At 41.6% G+C, this 17,409-nt stretch overlaps 1 protein-coding gene across 1 annotated transcript in view; it reads left to right on the top strand.

Moving 5' to 3' along the window:
* Positions 1 to 929: 929 nt before the first annotated feature.
* Positions 930 to 17,409, top strand: part of PRMT3 (protein arginine methyltransferase 3) — a 64,428-nt gene continuing 47,948 nt past the window's right edge. The window contains exons 1-8 of the mRNA XM_079968051.1: positions 930 to 1,489; positions 1,578 to 1,707; positions 2,888 to 2,970; positions 3,798 to 3,847; positions 4,905 to 5,007; positions 5,325 to 5,478; positions 8,922 to 9,051; positions 14,992 to 15,057. Of these exons, the coding sequence (XP_079824177.1) occupies positions 1,462 to 1,489; positions 1,578 to 1,707; positions 2,888 to 2,970; positions 3,798 to 3,847; positions 4,905 to 5,007; positions 5,325 to 5,478; positions 8,922 to 9,051; positions 14,992 to 15,057 (744 nt within the window). The 5' untranslated portion in view covers positions 930 to 1,461. The remainder of the gene's footprint in view (positions 1,490 to 1,577; positions 1,708 to 2,887; positions 2,971 to 3,797; positions 3,848 to 4,904; positions 5,008 to 5,324; positions 5,479 to 8,921; positions 9,052 to 14,991; positions 15,058 to 17,409) is intronic.

A 17,409-nucleotide genomic window follows, 5' to 3' on the forward strand; every position in this document is an offset into this window, starting at 1 on the left:
GGAATTCCTTTCTTCTTCTTAGATTACATTTTTGAGGGATGGGCAAGGACAGTGCCATCCTGTTTTGTCCCCCGATATGAATGGGAAGGTGCCGCCCCAACTCAAGCCTACCCTTTTTTACATATATAATTATTTTTTATTATTTTACAAATACAGAATTATAACAATCCAAATTACATATCCCTATTTAGAGATTTCTCCAGCTCTCTGGACTTCCCACCTTCCCCTCCATGGATCCTATTGTCCACCTTCTCAAGTGCATATTATTTCATAGTCCATATTTTATATCTTTCCATATTATCCATAATATTCGCTACATTACAAGTGTTATTAAAATCCTACTAAGGTTTTCATCTGCTTACAGTAGTCTCCTAGATAAATTATAATTTTTTCTCATTCTTCGTTGAAGTTTTGGTCTTCTTGGTTTCTGAGCCTTCCGGTCAGTTTTGTCATTTTGGCATAGTCCAACAGCTTGGTTTGCCATGCCTCTCTGGTATGGACTTTTGTCTTCTAGTAGCATCTGCATTGCTGTTGTCACATACATGAAGCCTTTTCTGTTCCTTTGGAATAATAATAATTCCTAATAGTTCCTAATAAAAGGCTTCTGGGTTTGTTTGTTTTTACAAAAGTTATTTTAAACATTTTCTTTCAATTCATTATGTTTCTAGTTTTGCTGTACGCCACAAACCAATCATAAAGCACCAAACAAGTCACAGGAACCAGCACTGCAGATTAACACTGATTTATTAACCATAGCTGTCAACGTTTCCCTTTTTTTAAGGGAAATTCCCTTATTTCGAATAGGATTCCTCGCAAGAAAAGGGAAAAGTTGACAGCTATGTTATTAACAGCAACAGAAAACCCTAAGGTATTTGTTTCTGCCACACAGTTTTAAAATGAAGTCGTAGCATATTTATATAGAGTATATAAAGGATTTTGTTTTGTGATGTTTACCAGACGAAAAGCCGACATCGTTCATTGGACGAGCTCTTTCAAGCCGCTGTTTGCGGTTCACTGTTATTTAACCGCAAGCTAGTTAAAGGCTTGGAGCGGGGAAATCGTTTATTAACCCGCTAAATTTTAGCAATTTATGCGTGAGATTGGCCGCCTCAGGCTTTCAACGGTCATCTCTCTCGTCGTGGACTTAAACCATGGAAACAGCCCCCTCCGCTGCCCGCCTGACTTCATAATCCTCAAGAGTTCGGGATGCAGGGCAGTTGATCGACGCCTCCCCTCAAATCCCGCCGCGGATACAAAAACAAAGCAAACACTCGCGCACTTATGAAGTTTGGCTCACTAGGCCCGCCGTAGACTCCCCGTTTCCTCCCCCCCCCCTCCGCACACGCCTTCTAGCTGCCGGAAGCGCCAACCCGGAAGTTTGGGTGCTTTCTGTAGCCGCATGTGCTCCAGTCCGCCTCGCGGGAAAGAGGGGCGGAGTTCCAAGGACCCTCCCGGCCGGCCATGAGCTCCCGGGCAGCTGTGGTGATTGGTAGGTTCCTTCTTTCCTCCGTCCGAAGGTTCCGGCGGGGCTGAACCTCCAAGCCCCGCGGCTCATCCCTCCTCTCGTTTCATCGCAGGCGAGATGCAGGCAGGGGATGGTCCGGACAGCGAGCCTTGCTCGTCTGACGACGGCGGCAGCGACGGCGCCTGGGAGGAAGACGACGAGTCGAAGGCGCCCGCGCTGGCTTCGTGCCTCTTCTGCGACAGGTTCGGTTCCGTTTGCCTCGTACCCCCGGGTCGGAGAGGAGTCTCCACCCCGACAAGCCTCTCAGCTCTTGCTTTGATCTCAGCAGTGGCTCCATCAGCTCCCGTCGCCTAGTATATCTGCATCTTTTTCTCATTCCCTTCCCCTGCATTAGTGGAGCCCACCCGCCCGCAGCAGCAGCTTCCAACAACAGTAATTATATAGGATGCGGAGCAAGCTGCCCTTACACTGACTCGGACCATTGGCCCATCCAGCTTTGTCCGCACTGATTGGCAGCAGCTCTCCAGGGGTTTCGTGCAGGAGTCGTTCCCCCAGCCTTGCCTGGAGATCCATTGGGTGGAATCCGGGATCTTGTGCATGCAAAGCAGGTGCTTTGCCACGGAGCGACATCCCTTGCAAATCCGAATAGTTGTTAAAACTGGCAAGCAAGACGACATCTTACAAAATGCCTTCAGCTCCCAAAGATGTAAGAGATGTCAAAGCACCCTGTTGTATTTTTTTTAAGCCGCCCCCCTTTTTTAGTAGAGAGGTGCTGGTGCTGTCTAAGTCAGTACAAAAGAATCCAAGGAGTGCAAAGTTCTAAGTTATATACTTGTTGCTATAATGTGGATGGGAGGCTGAAGTTGTTGGGGATGATGGGAGTTACACTGCAGTAACATCTGAAGGGGCACAGGTACCTCCATCCCTGATATAAAGGCAAACTGGTCAGCTTCTCTGTTCACTTTCATGGTAACTGCCACCATTATAACTCTCTAATGACTTCCACAAAGTTGGATGGGTTTGTGCAGGGGAATAGCTGTTTAACAGTAAAAATGGGAATAACGATTACTCTGGGAAGGGTTTGTCAAGCAAGAGAGGAGCACAGGCAGCAGCCAGCTGCTGAACTGTATTGTTCTTAAATGCCGCTAGTTTCCATCCATCTCTCCTTGCTTTTTTCCTGTTAATTTTTGAAGTTTTTACTGCAATACAATAATATGTTTCCAGTTTCTATTCAACATTTATTATTCACTTTTATACTCCTGGGCGCAATCTACTGATAATTGCCCAAACCACTATCTACTCAGATTTTTTTTCACTTTTCGGGAGCTTGTAGTTTGTTTTCTATTGCTGTCAAAGTCATATTTTAAAAGCTTAACATAACATATGAACAATTTCTGCAACATTTGAACTGTGTTTTCCAAGATTTTTCAGTTCAGCTGAAGATGCTTTTTGCCATTGTACATCGGATCATGGGTTCAATATTGGAAATCTGGCTCATAAACACAGTAAGTTTATTTCTGCATTTTGCTGCAAGTTTACATTTTACAAATTGATGAATGGGTCTTAACCTGTGAAATAAAACCCAGATTTCAGAGCACTGGGAAACGATTTTACGTATACTTTAAGTGTCTTTAGTTAAACTGTTTTAAGTGCTTGTATGAATGTCTTATTGTGTTCTGTTTCAGTATGATTTAAATAATTCTGTCCAGTGAAGCAGAAAGAGAGAATAAGCGGAGCTGAATAGCATTATTTGAAGCTTCTTAATCTACATAAAAGATTGGTTCATTAGCACTACAGTATAAGTTGCCAAACACAGAAACATGCAAAATCTACCATGTTGGGTGTGACAAGCAAGATTGTTGGTGTTAGACACTCAACAGATCTTGGAGGCTAAAGATAAGCAGTCTACAGTTCCATGTACACGAATGGGTGTGTCATCAAGTCTAATGTGGATTAGCTCTGTATACATACTGGAACTTTTGAGCCAGAGAGAGATGTCTGGATCTGGACTACAAGAAAATTGCTTAATACTATAGTAAATGGTATCTGTGAGCTATGAAATACCGTTTGTGTGGTGGCAAACTGCCTGCTATTACAACAGAAAACACTCAAATGTATTGTAAGTGTGAGCCAGTAAGAGAGATGGCATATTCTTGGCAGTCTTCTATAGGGTGATATTAAAAAAAAAAAACAGACTAGAGGTCATAATATGGAATAAAATAGTTCAGCAGAAAGAAACAACCATGTCTGAATTCCAGTGGTAAATAGATTAAAATGTTGACTGACTTTTCAGCTTGACCAAATACGCTACTTGTTTTCCTCTCTTTTCTAGAACTCGATTTCTATGGTTACATCAAGCTAGTGAACTTTATTAGGCTGGAAGTAAGTTACCAAGTATTATCTGACTAAAGTTAAGTTATACTATGCTATGTCTCTTCAAGGGGACGCGGCTGGTGCTGTGGGTTAAACCACAGAGCCTAGGACTTCCCGATCAGAAGGTCGGCAGTTCAAATCCCCGCGATGGGGTGAGCTCCTGTTGCTCGGTCCCTGCTCCTGCCAACCTAGCAGTTCGAAAGCACGGCAAAGTGCAAGTAGATAAATAGGTACCACTCCGGCGGGAAGGTAAACGGTGTTTCCGTGCGCTGCTCTGGTTTTCCAGAAGCGGCTTAGTCATGCTGGCCACATGACCCGGAAGCTGTACACCAGCTCCCTCAGCCAATAAAGCGAGATGAGCGCCGCAACCCCAGAGTCGTCTGCGACTGGACCTAATGGTCAGGGGTCCCTTTACCTTTACCTTTATGTCTCTTCAAAGCCATGCTAGTCAGCATTGGTTTAAAGTTTAGTAATAGGTTTATGAGGAAAAGGGTGCACTTTTTTCTAAACATGCAATTACTATCCATTGTTTTCATTCTTACAATTTGTCTAGTTAAATTTGTACATGTAAAATATATTGAGGCTGCAGATTTGGGTATAGTAAGATGTGCAATTGGGAGAGAGAAAGGTTCTGTTCAGATGTAGAATGTATGGCAAATGTGTATCATATATACTTTTTTTGTCATTTTATGCTACTGGTAGGGCTTGAATACAATTTTAAGAACCCTCAAGGACAGCAGATTCTGATGTCAATTTCCACATATCCCCTTATTCCTGCTGTAGGTCTTCCCTCACCAAAATGGGGGGCACCATTTTGGGATCTACCTCAGGTGGGTGCCAAAATGGATTGGGCTGGTCTAGCGTACAAATAGCAAGAAAGATTCAGCATTTTGGAACGGTACAGTTACTTGCCCAAGCTCTCAGTTAATACTTGTTAGAGTTAAGGTCTGATACCAGACTTTTTCATTATTTTCCTTCTGTGGTGACCATAAGGATATTTTTACAACATTAAGCATAGTTTAAACATGTTAAGAATGTTATACAGAATATTCATTTTTTATTTCAGAAACCAACTGTAGAGTATTTTAGTTCAATCAGTACCCCTTTTCCTTGGGAGGAAGAGAAATATCTGAAGCCTGTCCTGGAAGATGACCTCTTACTCCAGTTTGGTAGGGTTCTTTTTAATTTTAAATGTGTATACTTATAGATGATGAAAATGTGCAACTTTATATACTGATGGTTTAAAGGGCGGATATATTCTAGGCCAAGAAAAACCTCTCATATCTTCAGATGAACACAGATGGCATTCTATGTTTAGATTGAGCACCTTAGAGGAAAGATGGGATATAAATAGACTTACAAAATGTAGTAATAAATATAGCCTTATTGGCGTACAGACCAAGCCATGCAGTTATTTGGATCCCAAACACTCAGTAACTCTTAATATTTGCACACTGTGTGATAAATTCTCTTGGTTCATTTCCAGATATAGAAGATCTCCTTGACTCCACTGACATCTTTTGTTCTAATGGACTAACTGAGACTTTGTCTCCCATTGAGCGTTTGAAACATGCAGAGCACAAAGCAAAGCTGGCAGAAGCAGCATTGGCCAGAGCCCAAGAAGATCTTCAAAAAATGAGGTATTGGCCAGAGAGCCTTTTACTCTAGTATCTATTAGACTGAAGCATCTTTTAGCGCTTAGGCCACTAGAAACTCAGCAGGATGGTGCTTCATCTGAATGGATTAGAAAGAGGTTAGTACGTTCCTTATGAAATTCAGATATATGTGTTGACAGAGAGACCGAGTCTCCGGCTAAGTTGTTGGGAAGCAGGATTCTGCAAACAAATAATACAGCTGCCATTCCTATTCCACAGTGTAGGGATGTCACAGACATGGCAGTTCCTGCAGTACTCTTTCTATTTTGAAAGTTAAAAATTCTTATAAATGGGGGATTTGGAAGTAACGTTTGGTGCTTGCTGTTAGAGAAGAAGAAGAAGGCGAGTGAAAGCGCTTGCGCGAAATTAAAAATAAAGTATAAATAAATAAATGAGGGATTTACACATCATGTTTCCTGAGGTGTTATGTGGAGGGGAAAGATGCATTTTACTTTATTTTTAGTTTTTAAAAGATCTACCTCTCTTGTTTATCCAAGGAGAGCCAAGGCAGCTAAGATAAAGTAGAAGAAATGGAGCAACAGGTATAATCCCTAAAAGCCAATTCAGCAAAATTAACACAAGTAGGGAAATACCGTTTTTGTAGAAAAAGACCAGGCCTTCACCTGCTGCCTGAAGCAGTATAGTGTTGGGGCCTGATAGATTTTCTTGGCAAGGTGTTCCATAGGGTAGGAGCCACAACAGTCCCTACCTTTAGCTGGCCTACCAGCCTTGTCTTCCAAGTTTGAGGGATTTGCAGCAGGACCCCAGATGACAATTGGTACATGCGGGAAAGAAGGCAGTTCCCAAGTTGTTACGGGGTTTAAAAATTTAGACCAGTGCTTTTAACCAAGCCTATAGAAATGGCATGATAGAATCAAAACACCTAGCTCATGCCAGCATTTTGACTTTTGTGATTTTGCAGTAATTGAAGTGCCAAATGCTTTTTCAAGAATAGCCTCGCATAGACTGTCAGAATTACATGTGTCTAAACTGCCGGTCACTAGAGCATGAATGATGAAGGCAAAGCCTGTTTTGTCTGGAAGGACTATACCTGGCACAGCAGCCAAAGCTTGAAAAACGACACCCTTAGTAACCAACACCATGTGTAACAAATGTGAGATCTGGATTGAGGAATACCTCCCTATCTTCCAACTATGCATACCTGGTCATTCAGAGAAAAAACTTCATGCAGAATTGGCTGTGAACTCAGTCCTGAGTCACACAGTCAACCTACAAATAGTTCTGTTTTGTCTGCATTAAGTTTCAGCTTCTTTGCAGCCTATCCAGTCCTTCAGAGTTACAGCACAATTCAGCCTTTCAGCTCCTTCCCTAGGATCAGATGAAAATGAGAGGGCGAGCTGGGTGTATGCTGAAGCCTTTGCAACCCAAATCTCTGGATTTGTCACACCAGGCCTGCCAGACAGATTCCTTACTCTGGAATCTGGCAAACTGGAGTCCAAGTCAAAATGGATATGAACAATTTTATCTGCAAAGTTCTTCACAGACAGATCACAGTGGGCTTCCATGGCTTCTTGTAACTTTCTGACGACCATGATGTGAAAGGCTCTGCTAGATGGCACTGAGCAAGATCAACCAGGCACCATAAACATAGCTCGTCAGTAAGCCAAGGAACTTTTGGGAATCATTCGTAGGGGGGGGGAGGCCTTAGGAGCACCTGCGTTAATCCGTGGAGCACCGAAGTGATCAGGCCATCAGCAGAATGGCCAGCTATGTGAGTTAGAAAATCCCTCAGAGGCATCAGAAATCCCTTTCAATCCATCAGTCTCTAGGGGTTGACCATTTTAATTGGCCTCCCACCTCTGTGGTTAACCAGATTCTAAACCAGCATGTCTGCTTTACACCACTGGAAGAAGCTGTTTAAAAACGTTCTACTTGAAACTCCAAAATTAAGTGTTTTGATGAGGTATTTCCTAGTGAAAGGTGTAGTTGCTGTTCCTACAACCCATGGTTTCAATTCATAATGCACTGATCACAGCTACTCTAGTCTCTTCTTCAACTTATTGCCCCCTTCCCTTGAAAAAAACCTGGAACTTAATGGAGAAATTAATTCTACAAAGTAATTATATTCACCAACACAGAGGAATTGTTGGAGATTTAGAGCTCCACTGGCAGACTTTATACACATATATAGGGAATATCTGATTATTTAGAACACATCCCAGAATCTAATCAGGAAAAGTAGTAGATATTTATTATTTCCACAACCTAAAAAAGTTCTATTAGGCTATTTAAAACCTTTCATTTTAGGCATTGATTTGGAAGTGGTAGCAGATCTTCTCACTGCTTTCAGATTTGTTCAGCAAATAAACTGGGGGGCAAGGGGAGTATTGCCACATCAGGTTCAGAATGGCTTTACAGAATCTGGACTGCTGCAGTAATGTCTAAACGTATTATAGAAAAATGAACAATGAAAAAGCAAATAAGCATTTAGAGTGATGGACTGTCCATCCCTAAAATGTGGACCTTCTCTCTCTCTACGGAGAGGGAGGTCCATGGATGGTGAATGAGATTCACTTTTACACGCCTTCACGTGGTGGGCATGGAAATGTTAACCATACTGTCATTAGTTCTCCAGTGGTGGTGACAGCAAAAAGGTGTTTTGGAGTAGATCAGGGGGACCTTGGGGACCCCAAGCCCTCCCGTGTTCTTTGGATCCAAAGACCTCGGGCAACATTCTCTTGGGATTGGGGTATGCCAGTCCCGCCCCCTTGCCATCATCTGTCATAGCTGCATAAAGCCAGCAGGGCTTTGAATTTGGCACTTTTTCTGCCGCAGATCCTTTGTCCCCTGCTGCTGTAGGATTGTGCTGTGAAAGTGAGTGAGCTGTTCTTCCAGCTGCATACTACAGTCACTTTGAAAACATGGTACTTTTTATGGCTGCCTTTTCTTTTCCTATAGCTGATTGCTTGTCCTTGAAAGATCATTTTCTGTTTTATTGCTAATTATTTTCAATTATACGTAATAAGGACATCTTGTACTATACCATTTGGGTAATTGGGGGGATCTGTATCCCTGGCTTCTCCGCTTGTTTGCCTGCCTTTTAAGAACACCTTCAAAAGTGCGTCCTCCTTGGTATAGTTGTGGCTTTTAAGGTTAACGATAGCATCTACTTTGTTGAAGGCTTTTTATCTTGAAGGTATCTTGTGAAAATAGCAAGTCAGGATTCCAAATCATGAGTTCTAGGGAATCTGAAATGTGGAAAAATACTGAGGCTAGCATGCAAAGAGAATACAAATTTTGTACGCTGCAGCGTCTTGCACAGCAGCCAGCAGGGGGAGCTTCAGCATGCTTCAGATCCACGATAGCCCCGTGAAACTTGCATGCTTTCTATCTTCACACACCCTCCCCGCATTCCTTTTTATGGTCTCCTTAATGTGTCTCAAGGGTCTGTTCCAAATTGATTACAGACAATTTGCCCAGGATTTCGTGATGAACACAGAAGTCAGAAGTGGCGCCATTGCGGACCTAAAAGAGGATGAGGAAGATGGTTACTTCAGCTCATATGGCCACTACGGGATCCATGAAGAGATGATAAAGGTCAGCAAACCAGTAGAAGCATGTCTTTCTCGCCATAAAGATGGAAGCCATGGGGGTTTCTCCATAAGTACACTGCAGCATAGTTAGCTGCATTTTTAACCCTCACATTACTTCCTGGTTGTTGCTCTGTTGAAAGCAAAGGTAAAAAAATAAAATTAAAAACTCACAATAAAAGCATGAAGGGGAAAACACTATGGAAGAATAAGCACCCAGGCTCAAGATGCAAAGGGACATGCACAGTCTAGCCTTCCTTTACACTGTCCAGAAAGCCACTCGTAAAGGTTTGTGGATTCCCTGTAGAGGGATGCAGTGCAGCACCAAAACAATTTGGCCAGGAATGAAAACAGTCAATTCTGTTTATCTCCATAATGGAAGATACTTTGGATATAATTACTTTGGATATGGTAGATCCTGGTGGCTATAAAAGTAGGTGGTTGAAACAGAAAAATGAAAGTACTGCTGGCCTGAAATGTACTTTGTTCATGAGAACAATCCAGAACTTTGTCAGAAATGTTTTTGTTCAAGAGATTAAAAAACAACAACCCGTGTGTGTTATACCACTGTTATCAGAATTTTATTTCGTGGGGGTTTTACAATAAGATACAACAACACATTTATTCTATATAATTGTAATGTAGAAAAATCCACGTAGGATTAGGTAGCAGGTGAAACTTGTGGGATGTAACCCACTGACACCAGTCAAGTACAACATTCCTTGTTTTCCTAGAGTGGACATTCAAGGGAATTTTTGGTCCAGCCAGTCGAAACTTCCTGTTCCTCCCGGCCTGGAGCGCCCTTCCTTGCATGTGACTAGTGGGTGGCCGTGACCTTTCCAGACCTGGTAAAAGGCCAAGGCATGCTGCCAATCTCTCTCCTCTTTTCCATCTTCCTTTTGTCCTGCAAACTTCCTGGGCTGCTAACTGCAGTCATTAGGTCAACCCACATATGGGTTAAACCTGTTTGTATATGCTTGTAACTTTAAGCCTTAAGCCTGCCTTCAGGGATCACTCTGTGCTCTGCCTGATCGTGAGTAAACTTTCATTTTATTGCTTATGAATAAGATGGCGTTGTCTTTATTCTTTTAGGAGGGATTCAAGGGGTCTTGCCAGGAAATTAGAACACATTTCAATCTGGACAAGCCAGATTGAATTGCGTATTGTCTTAAGAAACTTGCGTGAGTTTGCAACTACTTTTCTGCTCTTTAAAGGGGAATGCACTCTGCTAAGTAAAGGAACTTGCTAGCGCAAGTTAGGAAGGATATTAATAAATAATATATTCTCTCCTGCCACCCTGAACATTCCCACAAAACTGAAAGCACTTAGAAGAAGAAGAAGAGTTTTGGATTTGATATCCCGCTTTATCACTACCCGAAGGAGTCTCAAAGCGGCTAACAATCTCCTTTCCCTTCCTCTCCCACAACAAACACTCTGTGAGGTGAGTGGGGCTGAGAGACTTCAGAGAAGTGTGACCAGCCCAAGGTCACCCAGCAGTTGCATGTGGAGGAGCGGACATGCGAACCCGGTTCACCAGATTACGAGTCTACCGCTCTTAACCACTACACCACACTGGCTCACAGACTTAACATGCTAGGTTTTGTTAAGTCACTGGAACTCTAGATTCTAATCTATGTTATTCTTTGCTCTTATACTACTCAGTTGTTACAATTGAAAATATTCTATCTCTTCCTTCTGGGTGTTGTAGATCCCTGCTTACACAATTCATTTATGTGCAGGGCCTATTGTAGGTTTAGATCTTCAATATATACGAAAAAGATTGGGGTAGTGGAACCTGTCACTCTCTAGGTGCTGTTGAACTCGATCTTCCATCACTCCCAGTCAACATTGCCCGTGGTCAGGGGTGATGAGGAGTGCAGAGCAGCAACATCTGGAGGACCCAGGTTCCCGGCTAATTATTGTAGATCAGGGAATGCTTGAAAGCAAGTTAGCATAGGATCAACATTCCAGAAGTCTGAGCTGAGGTTGTCATCTGTATGTGGATGACATGCAGCTCTTTTTCATCTGTCAGTACCAAGACAGTGGAAGAAGCCCTGAGCAGATGTTTTGGGCACCTTGGAGATAGATGGTGGTAAACAAATGTACAAGACAAAGACATCATGGGTCAAGAAATCTGCTAATCTGGGTGGAAGAACAGAAATGATTCTGGACAGGCTTGCAGTCCTCCTAAAGGGCTAACTTACATAACCTGGAAGGCTATTGGATAGACCACCTGCACTCACATGCCCAAGCCTTAAGGCTGGCATCAGAGGCCCCAATATCAAATCCATCGGCGAGAGCTGCTAGGCTGGCCCTGCAACTCTGGAATATCCTTCCTGAGAAACATGTTCAGTACCCTTACTTGCAAGTCTTTGGAAGAGCTCTGAAGTCCTACAGTAGTACCTCGGGTTAAGAACTTAATTCATTCCGGAGGTCCGTTCTTAACCTGAGGTACCACTTTAGCTAAAGGGGCCTCCTGCTGCTGTTGCCGTGCAATTTCTGTTCTCACCCTGAAGCAAAGTTCTTAACCCGAGGTACTATTTCTGGGTTAGCAGAGTCTGTAACCTGAGGTACCACTGTATTTATTACAGTCTGCATATAGATAACTTTATGTTGCCATCTTTTAAAAACTGTTCAGTTTGGTGTTGAAGTATTAATCTGTTGGTTTATCTGATGGTTATTTTTGCTACTTCTGTTTTGTTTATTATGTTTTAGTGTTTTGCAATCTTACTGGATTTTTTAAAAAATAGACTATATATAATACCTCAAAAACTGCCTCTCCCCATATAAACCTGCCTAGACTCTATGGTCATCCTCTGAGGCTGTTCTTCATGTGCCTCCTCCATGTGAGGTCCAATAACACGGGAACTGGCCTTTTATGCAGTTCTCCCCATTTTTTGAATGCTGTTCCCAGAGAGGTACACCTGGTGCTTTCATTATATATCATGTGCCAGGCAAAAATGTTCCTCCTCAACCAGGCCTTTGGCTGATTAATATTTTACATGTGTGTGGGAAGGGGAAGCTATTGTTTTTGTTTTAATTACTTGTGTTTTTATCTTGTGAACAACCCTGCGATCTTTTGATAAAATGCAGTATATAAATCTAATAAATAATATGCAAACCGCTTTACGAAGATGACTTAGCCTGAAAGGCGATTCAAAATATCCATTCTATATAGCCCTTTATATAGCTTCTGAGGACTGAACATAGGATCTTTTTCATGCAAAGCCTGTGGTCTGCCATTGAGCTACAGCCTTTCATGTGCAATTAAGGGGTGATTAAGCTCCACATGGTCTCAGATGCGTTAATTTAGATGTGTTAACTCAGTGTTAATTTTTTTTTATATCTTGGAGGGGAAAGCAGGATGAAATGTTTATACATGCCTTTTCCATTGTTGGGGAGGGCGGACTTGTTAACACTGGATTTGTCAGACTATCGTTTATATGTTTGAAATGGAAAATATTGTTTATGTTTTAAGCACTTCCCTATTTGTTCTGCACAAGGACCCAGGTTTGCCAGTTTTTTTGCTGTTGCAGCATTGCAAATAGTCTGTTTTTCTACTTGAATTTGGGCTTTAACATATATAATGGATTCCCTGTCTTTCCCCCTCCCCCTTTTTACTCTGTAGAAATATTATTCCTACACAGAAGCAGAGGGGGCAGTGGTTGATGGGGGGGGGAGAGGAGTTAACAGTGCCCCAAAATAAATGACTAGAGGTTTCCTGAGCAGCCGTGCATGTAGTGAAGACAGCAGTTGGAAATCTATTGATTAAGTTCAGGTAGCAAAAAGTAGTGAGGGTGGAAGTCTGAGAGATTCACAGTTGACTGCTCTTGTGACAGACAAAGAGAATTTTAATCTTAGGCAGTCTCACGTAATAGAGCGTCAGAGTAGTGGACACAAATAAATAAATAGCTCCTAATCCTCAAAAATGAGCATTAAAAGAAACCCAAATGAATCACTTCATTTCAGATGTTTGCAGTAAACAATACTGAAATGCTGTTTTGTTTTGTTTTGTTTTGTTTTGTTTTGTTTTGTTTTGTTTTGTTTTGTTTTGTTTATAACTTGCACCTTCCACCCAAGTTGAATCCTCAAGATGTCTTGCAATCAGTGATGCGAAACAATAATTAAACAACAATTTGAAATTGGCAAGGACCATAATTAAGTGGCATAGCTTAGTTATGGGACTGTTTGCACACAGTACCTGGCTTCTGCAGGTCGGACTGGGAAAATGTCTTACCCAGTCCTTGAGGAGCTGCTGCCAGGCAGCATAGACTCTTGAACTAGATTGCCTTATACCAGGTCAGGCAACTGGTCAATTTTCCAGCAATAGTATAAAGTAAATAGCATCAAGAACACCACAAAGTGCTATAAAATGCACATTCAACCAAGGTTCTTTTTACTTGCTATCTGCATATGTCCAGTGAGATAGATATCATAGGGCAGCAAGTTCCATAAACCTTGCACTGCTGATGGGAAGGACCAGTCCCACGTTTCCATTCTCTGCATCTCACATGGCACAGAGATGCATAGCATGGCCTTTCCTGATGGCTTCAGCTCTTGACAACACCTGGGTTCATGCAAGAGGTGGTCCTTTTAAATATCTAAAGCCCTGAATAGGGTGTTGGGAACCTGTGGCTCTCCAGATGTTGCAGAACTACAACTTCCATGAGCTCTAGCAACTGTGGCCAATGGTCAGTGATGATGGGAGTTGTAGTTCAGCAACTTTTGGAAGAACGAGTTCTCCATACCTACCATAGAAGATTTGGAACCTAAAGGTTGCTTGTTTTTTCAGTATGTTAAAATCTTTATAAACAGCCATTTCATGTTGCATTCACAAATTCTTATTTATAAATTTACAGAAGCTTACAGATATGGTAGTCTAGCTCTAGTTGTTATTTTGCTTTTACAAACTCAAGCTCTGGAATATTGGTTGCTGCAGAGAATTGTACTTTCAGCGTTTTAGCATTGCATCTAGTGCTGCAGTGTCCAATTTGTATGCAAGCAAAGGTTCTTGCCTTTTTTTAGCTGTTCTCTGCGCACTTTATACTCCCTTCTCTTCTTTTTTTGACCGCTGTCATAAGGAGCTAAAAATAAAAACCTTTGCTTGGCTGATTGGTTCTCTAGCCATTTGCAGGGATAGTAAAGCATATGGCTTGCTGGCAGTCTTTTCCCCTGCCTACGCATATTAAAAGGAGTGATGTTAGTTGGTTGCAGAGACAAGCTACATAGCCAGATCACGTACCGATGTACTACATCAATTCAGGTGCGCGAACTGGAAAAACACCAGTATATCTCTAGTCACGCTGAGTGGGCACTGGAGCCTTTTTCTGAGCTTGGCATTTTGTAGAGTGACTTGCACAGCTTCTGAGATTCACTTGGCTATGTACCTTTCTTGGTTTATATGCATTTGCTGAAAATAAGATTTCTCCTAGAACAGCATGCTTTGCTACCTAGAGCTGACCAGTGGCCTTATTTACAAATAGAAGCAGTATATTACTTTTCTCATTTAATATGACTTCAATCATTCATACCCCAGGTATTCAATAAGATTTGTGTTGGACTGCACTCAAGAAGCAATGTGCTTGATTCCTGGTACGGTGCTTTAAAAACAGGGGGAAGATATATATGAACCATACATTAAATATTTCCTTATGAGTAAAAGGGACGGGTTATATCTTGGAACAACAAAACTTCAGTATTTCATTTATACCCACTAACTTTGCCAATGTTGCCATAAGAGGCTAGACATGAATTTGCTACTTCCTGATTATTATTATTTTTTAAAGGACCGTTAAACATGTCTCTGCTTTGAAAATTCCAAAACTTGGTTTGTTTGTTTTTTAAAAATGGAATACGGTAGGGAACATTGGAAAGGTGACAAAAGCATTTTATTCCACTGTAGTAAACTGTAAGTGTGCTCTGAACACATCTTTTTTATTTTAAACAGGATAAAGTACGCACAGAAAGCTATCGTGACTTCATATATCAAAACGCCCACATCTTTAGAGATAAGGTAAGTGGGCCAGCTTTAAAGCTCTTAATGTTCTTGCGGTATGGGACTCTCTGCGGTAATAAAAGCCTCTTGGATTGTATTCTTTCTAGAATTGGGAGACTGATGCTTTGACAGGGCTTTGATTCAATGTACTTGGGTTCTATTACACAGAGAGTATTATTATACTGCTGGAGGGTGCAGAGCACTGATAAGAGAAATTGCTGATCAGCATTGTCATTGTTCAGTGTGCTGTCTTTGAGTGTTCATTAATTATGATGGCATCGTTTTGTTAAACCTTTCCTTGTCTACTGTTCTTTAAGTGGCATCTGAAATAGGCCACATATACACTTATTTACAGTAATTCAAGGTAATTTCTAACCTGTATCTTGCATGATAAAGGCGTCATGGCCATCCCTAAGGAATTGGGTTCTGGAAATAGTTCAGATTCCATTGTTTTCCTGTGACTGATACCCACATAAATTAGGCTTTCCTGGGCAGTGTATAAAAATCTATTGTTGCTGTTATCTGTCTTTGCTGGGGACTGTATTCTGCTGTTATATGGTGCTACCAAGGAACAAGGATAAGTGCATGAAAGAGAAGAATGCTCTAAATACATGGCACAATCTGTTCCCCCTAAACACATACAGCAGGGACCCACTGCTGGGCCTTTTCCATTGTCTCCTTCATTGGCCCTTGGCAGAGCATATATAATGTCAGTGCATTGTGACGTGCCCTCATTGAAATGCCTGTCCATATATTCCATACAGATACATGTTGGCACTACACTTCTATGCCCCAGTTAAAATATGTTAAAGAACAGATTCCTGATTTTTTTTTTTATTATAATGCAAGTTAATTTATTTGGGAACATTTCAACAACATATTTATTCTGCGTTCACAGTTTTTGCCTGGCCTTGTTTAGCAACCAGAGTCGTTGAATGGGGAGCAGTGTGTTGTCCCCGGTCTTGTGCTTTGCCTCTTTGAGAAGTCTGCTCCTGTCCTCTGCCTTGGAGCTGGAGAGGGAGCAAGGTTCATCCCCATAGTTGTGTGAATTTCTAGGGACCATCTGTGTTTACTTCTCTAACTATAAGCATTTTAATTTTGCCAATGTTGGAAAACTGGCAGAAGGAAGTAAGCAGACCAGTTCCAGCAGCCACCCATTCTACTTTATCTGCCACTTCCATAAAAAAAATATACTGAGTAAGTTTCAGGTGAATTAAGAAACATAGAAGTAGCAGTGCCAGCTATCTTGGGGCTGACCAAAGGTGTGAAGAACAGCTTGCCTACCCATTGGTTTAAAGACTGTCCTTTTGTTGTTGTTGTTGTTGAGAGAGGTTTTTTTGATACCTGTCAGAACAAAAACCTGGAACACCAGTTTCTCTGTCAAGACCCTGTTGATGTTTTGTCACTGACCCTACGTAAAAAATCATTAACATTACCATATTTGAGGGTAGCCTTGCATTCAGAAATGTGACGCTAAATGTTCAGGGATTTCATGCATTTAACAGGATGAAATTGAATGTAATTTTGAACCTTTCAACAACGGTCTCCCTTTATTCTCCCCAAAGCCAGTCTTTATATACTTGACTGACAGATGACAAGGTGAAATGGGTTGCTTTACCTTTTACATGATGATGCATCCAGTTGCAGTATCATTCTCATGATTCTTAATGCAGTGTATCATCAGCTACCATTAGCTGTTGTAAAAAAACAAACATAAAGGATTGAATGAGATACTGTGCTATACAGTGGTACCTCAGGTTAAGAACTTAATTAGTTCCAGAGGTCCATTCTTAACCTGAAACTGTTCTTAAACTGAAGCATCACTTTAGGTAATTGGGCCTCCTGCAGCTGCCGCGCCGCCAGAGCACAATTTCTGTTCTCATCCTGAAGCAAAGTTCTTAACCTGAAGCACTATTTCTGGGTTAGTGGAGTCTGTAACCTGAAGCATATGTAACCCGAGGTATCACTGTATATTGATACATGTTGTATTTATATTTATAATGGAGTGTGTAAAGGACAAAGCAGTATATAAGCAGGAAGCTAAACTAGCCAGAGTGCTGCGGTCATAATACCTAACCTAAATATCTAGGTACTTCTTCAGATCTTTAATCTACACTTGGAAGTTCACTGCGGTAAGCAAACTGCTGCTTTATGCCTAACCCAAATGATCTTCCTCTCTGATTTTTTGTGATTATTTAAAAAAACAAAAACAAAACACCTCATCATAGCGTTTGCTATTCAGCTTGGAAATCTCTCTGGTGAAAAATCAGTGAAGGGTCTATAATGAAAAAAAGCTGACAGGCCTTTAATTACAGACCTGTAAATGGCACCACTATTAGGGATGCAGGTGGCGCTGTGGGTGAAAGCCTC

This window comes from Podarcis cretensis, assembly GCF_951804945.1.
Source record: "Podarcis cretensis genome assembly, chromosome: 1".
Classification (NCBI taxonomy): domain Eukaryota; kingdom Metazoa; phylum Chordata; class Lepidosauria; order Squamata; family Lacertidae; genus Podarcis; species Podarcis cretensis.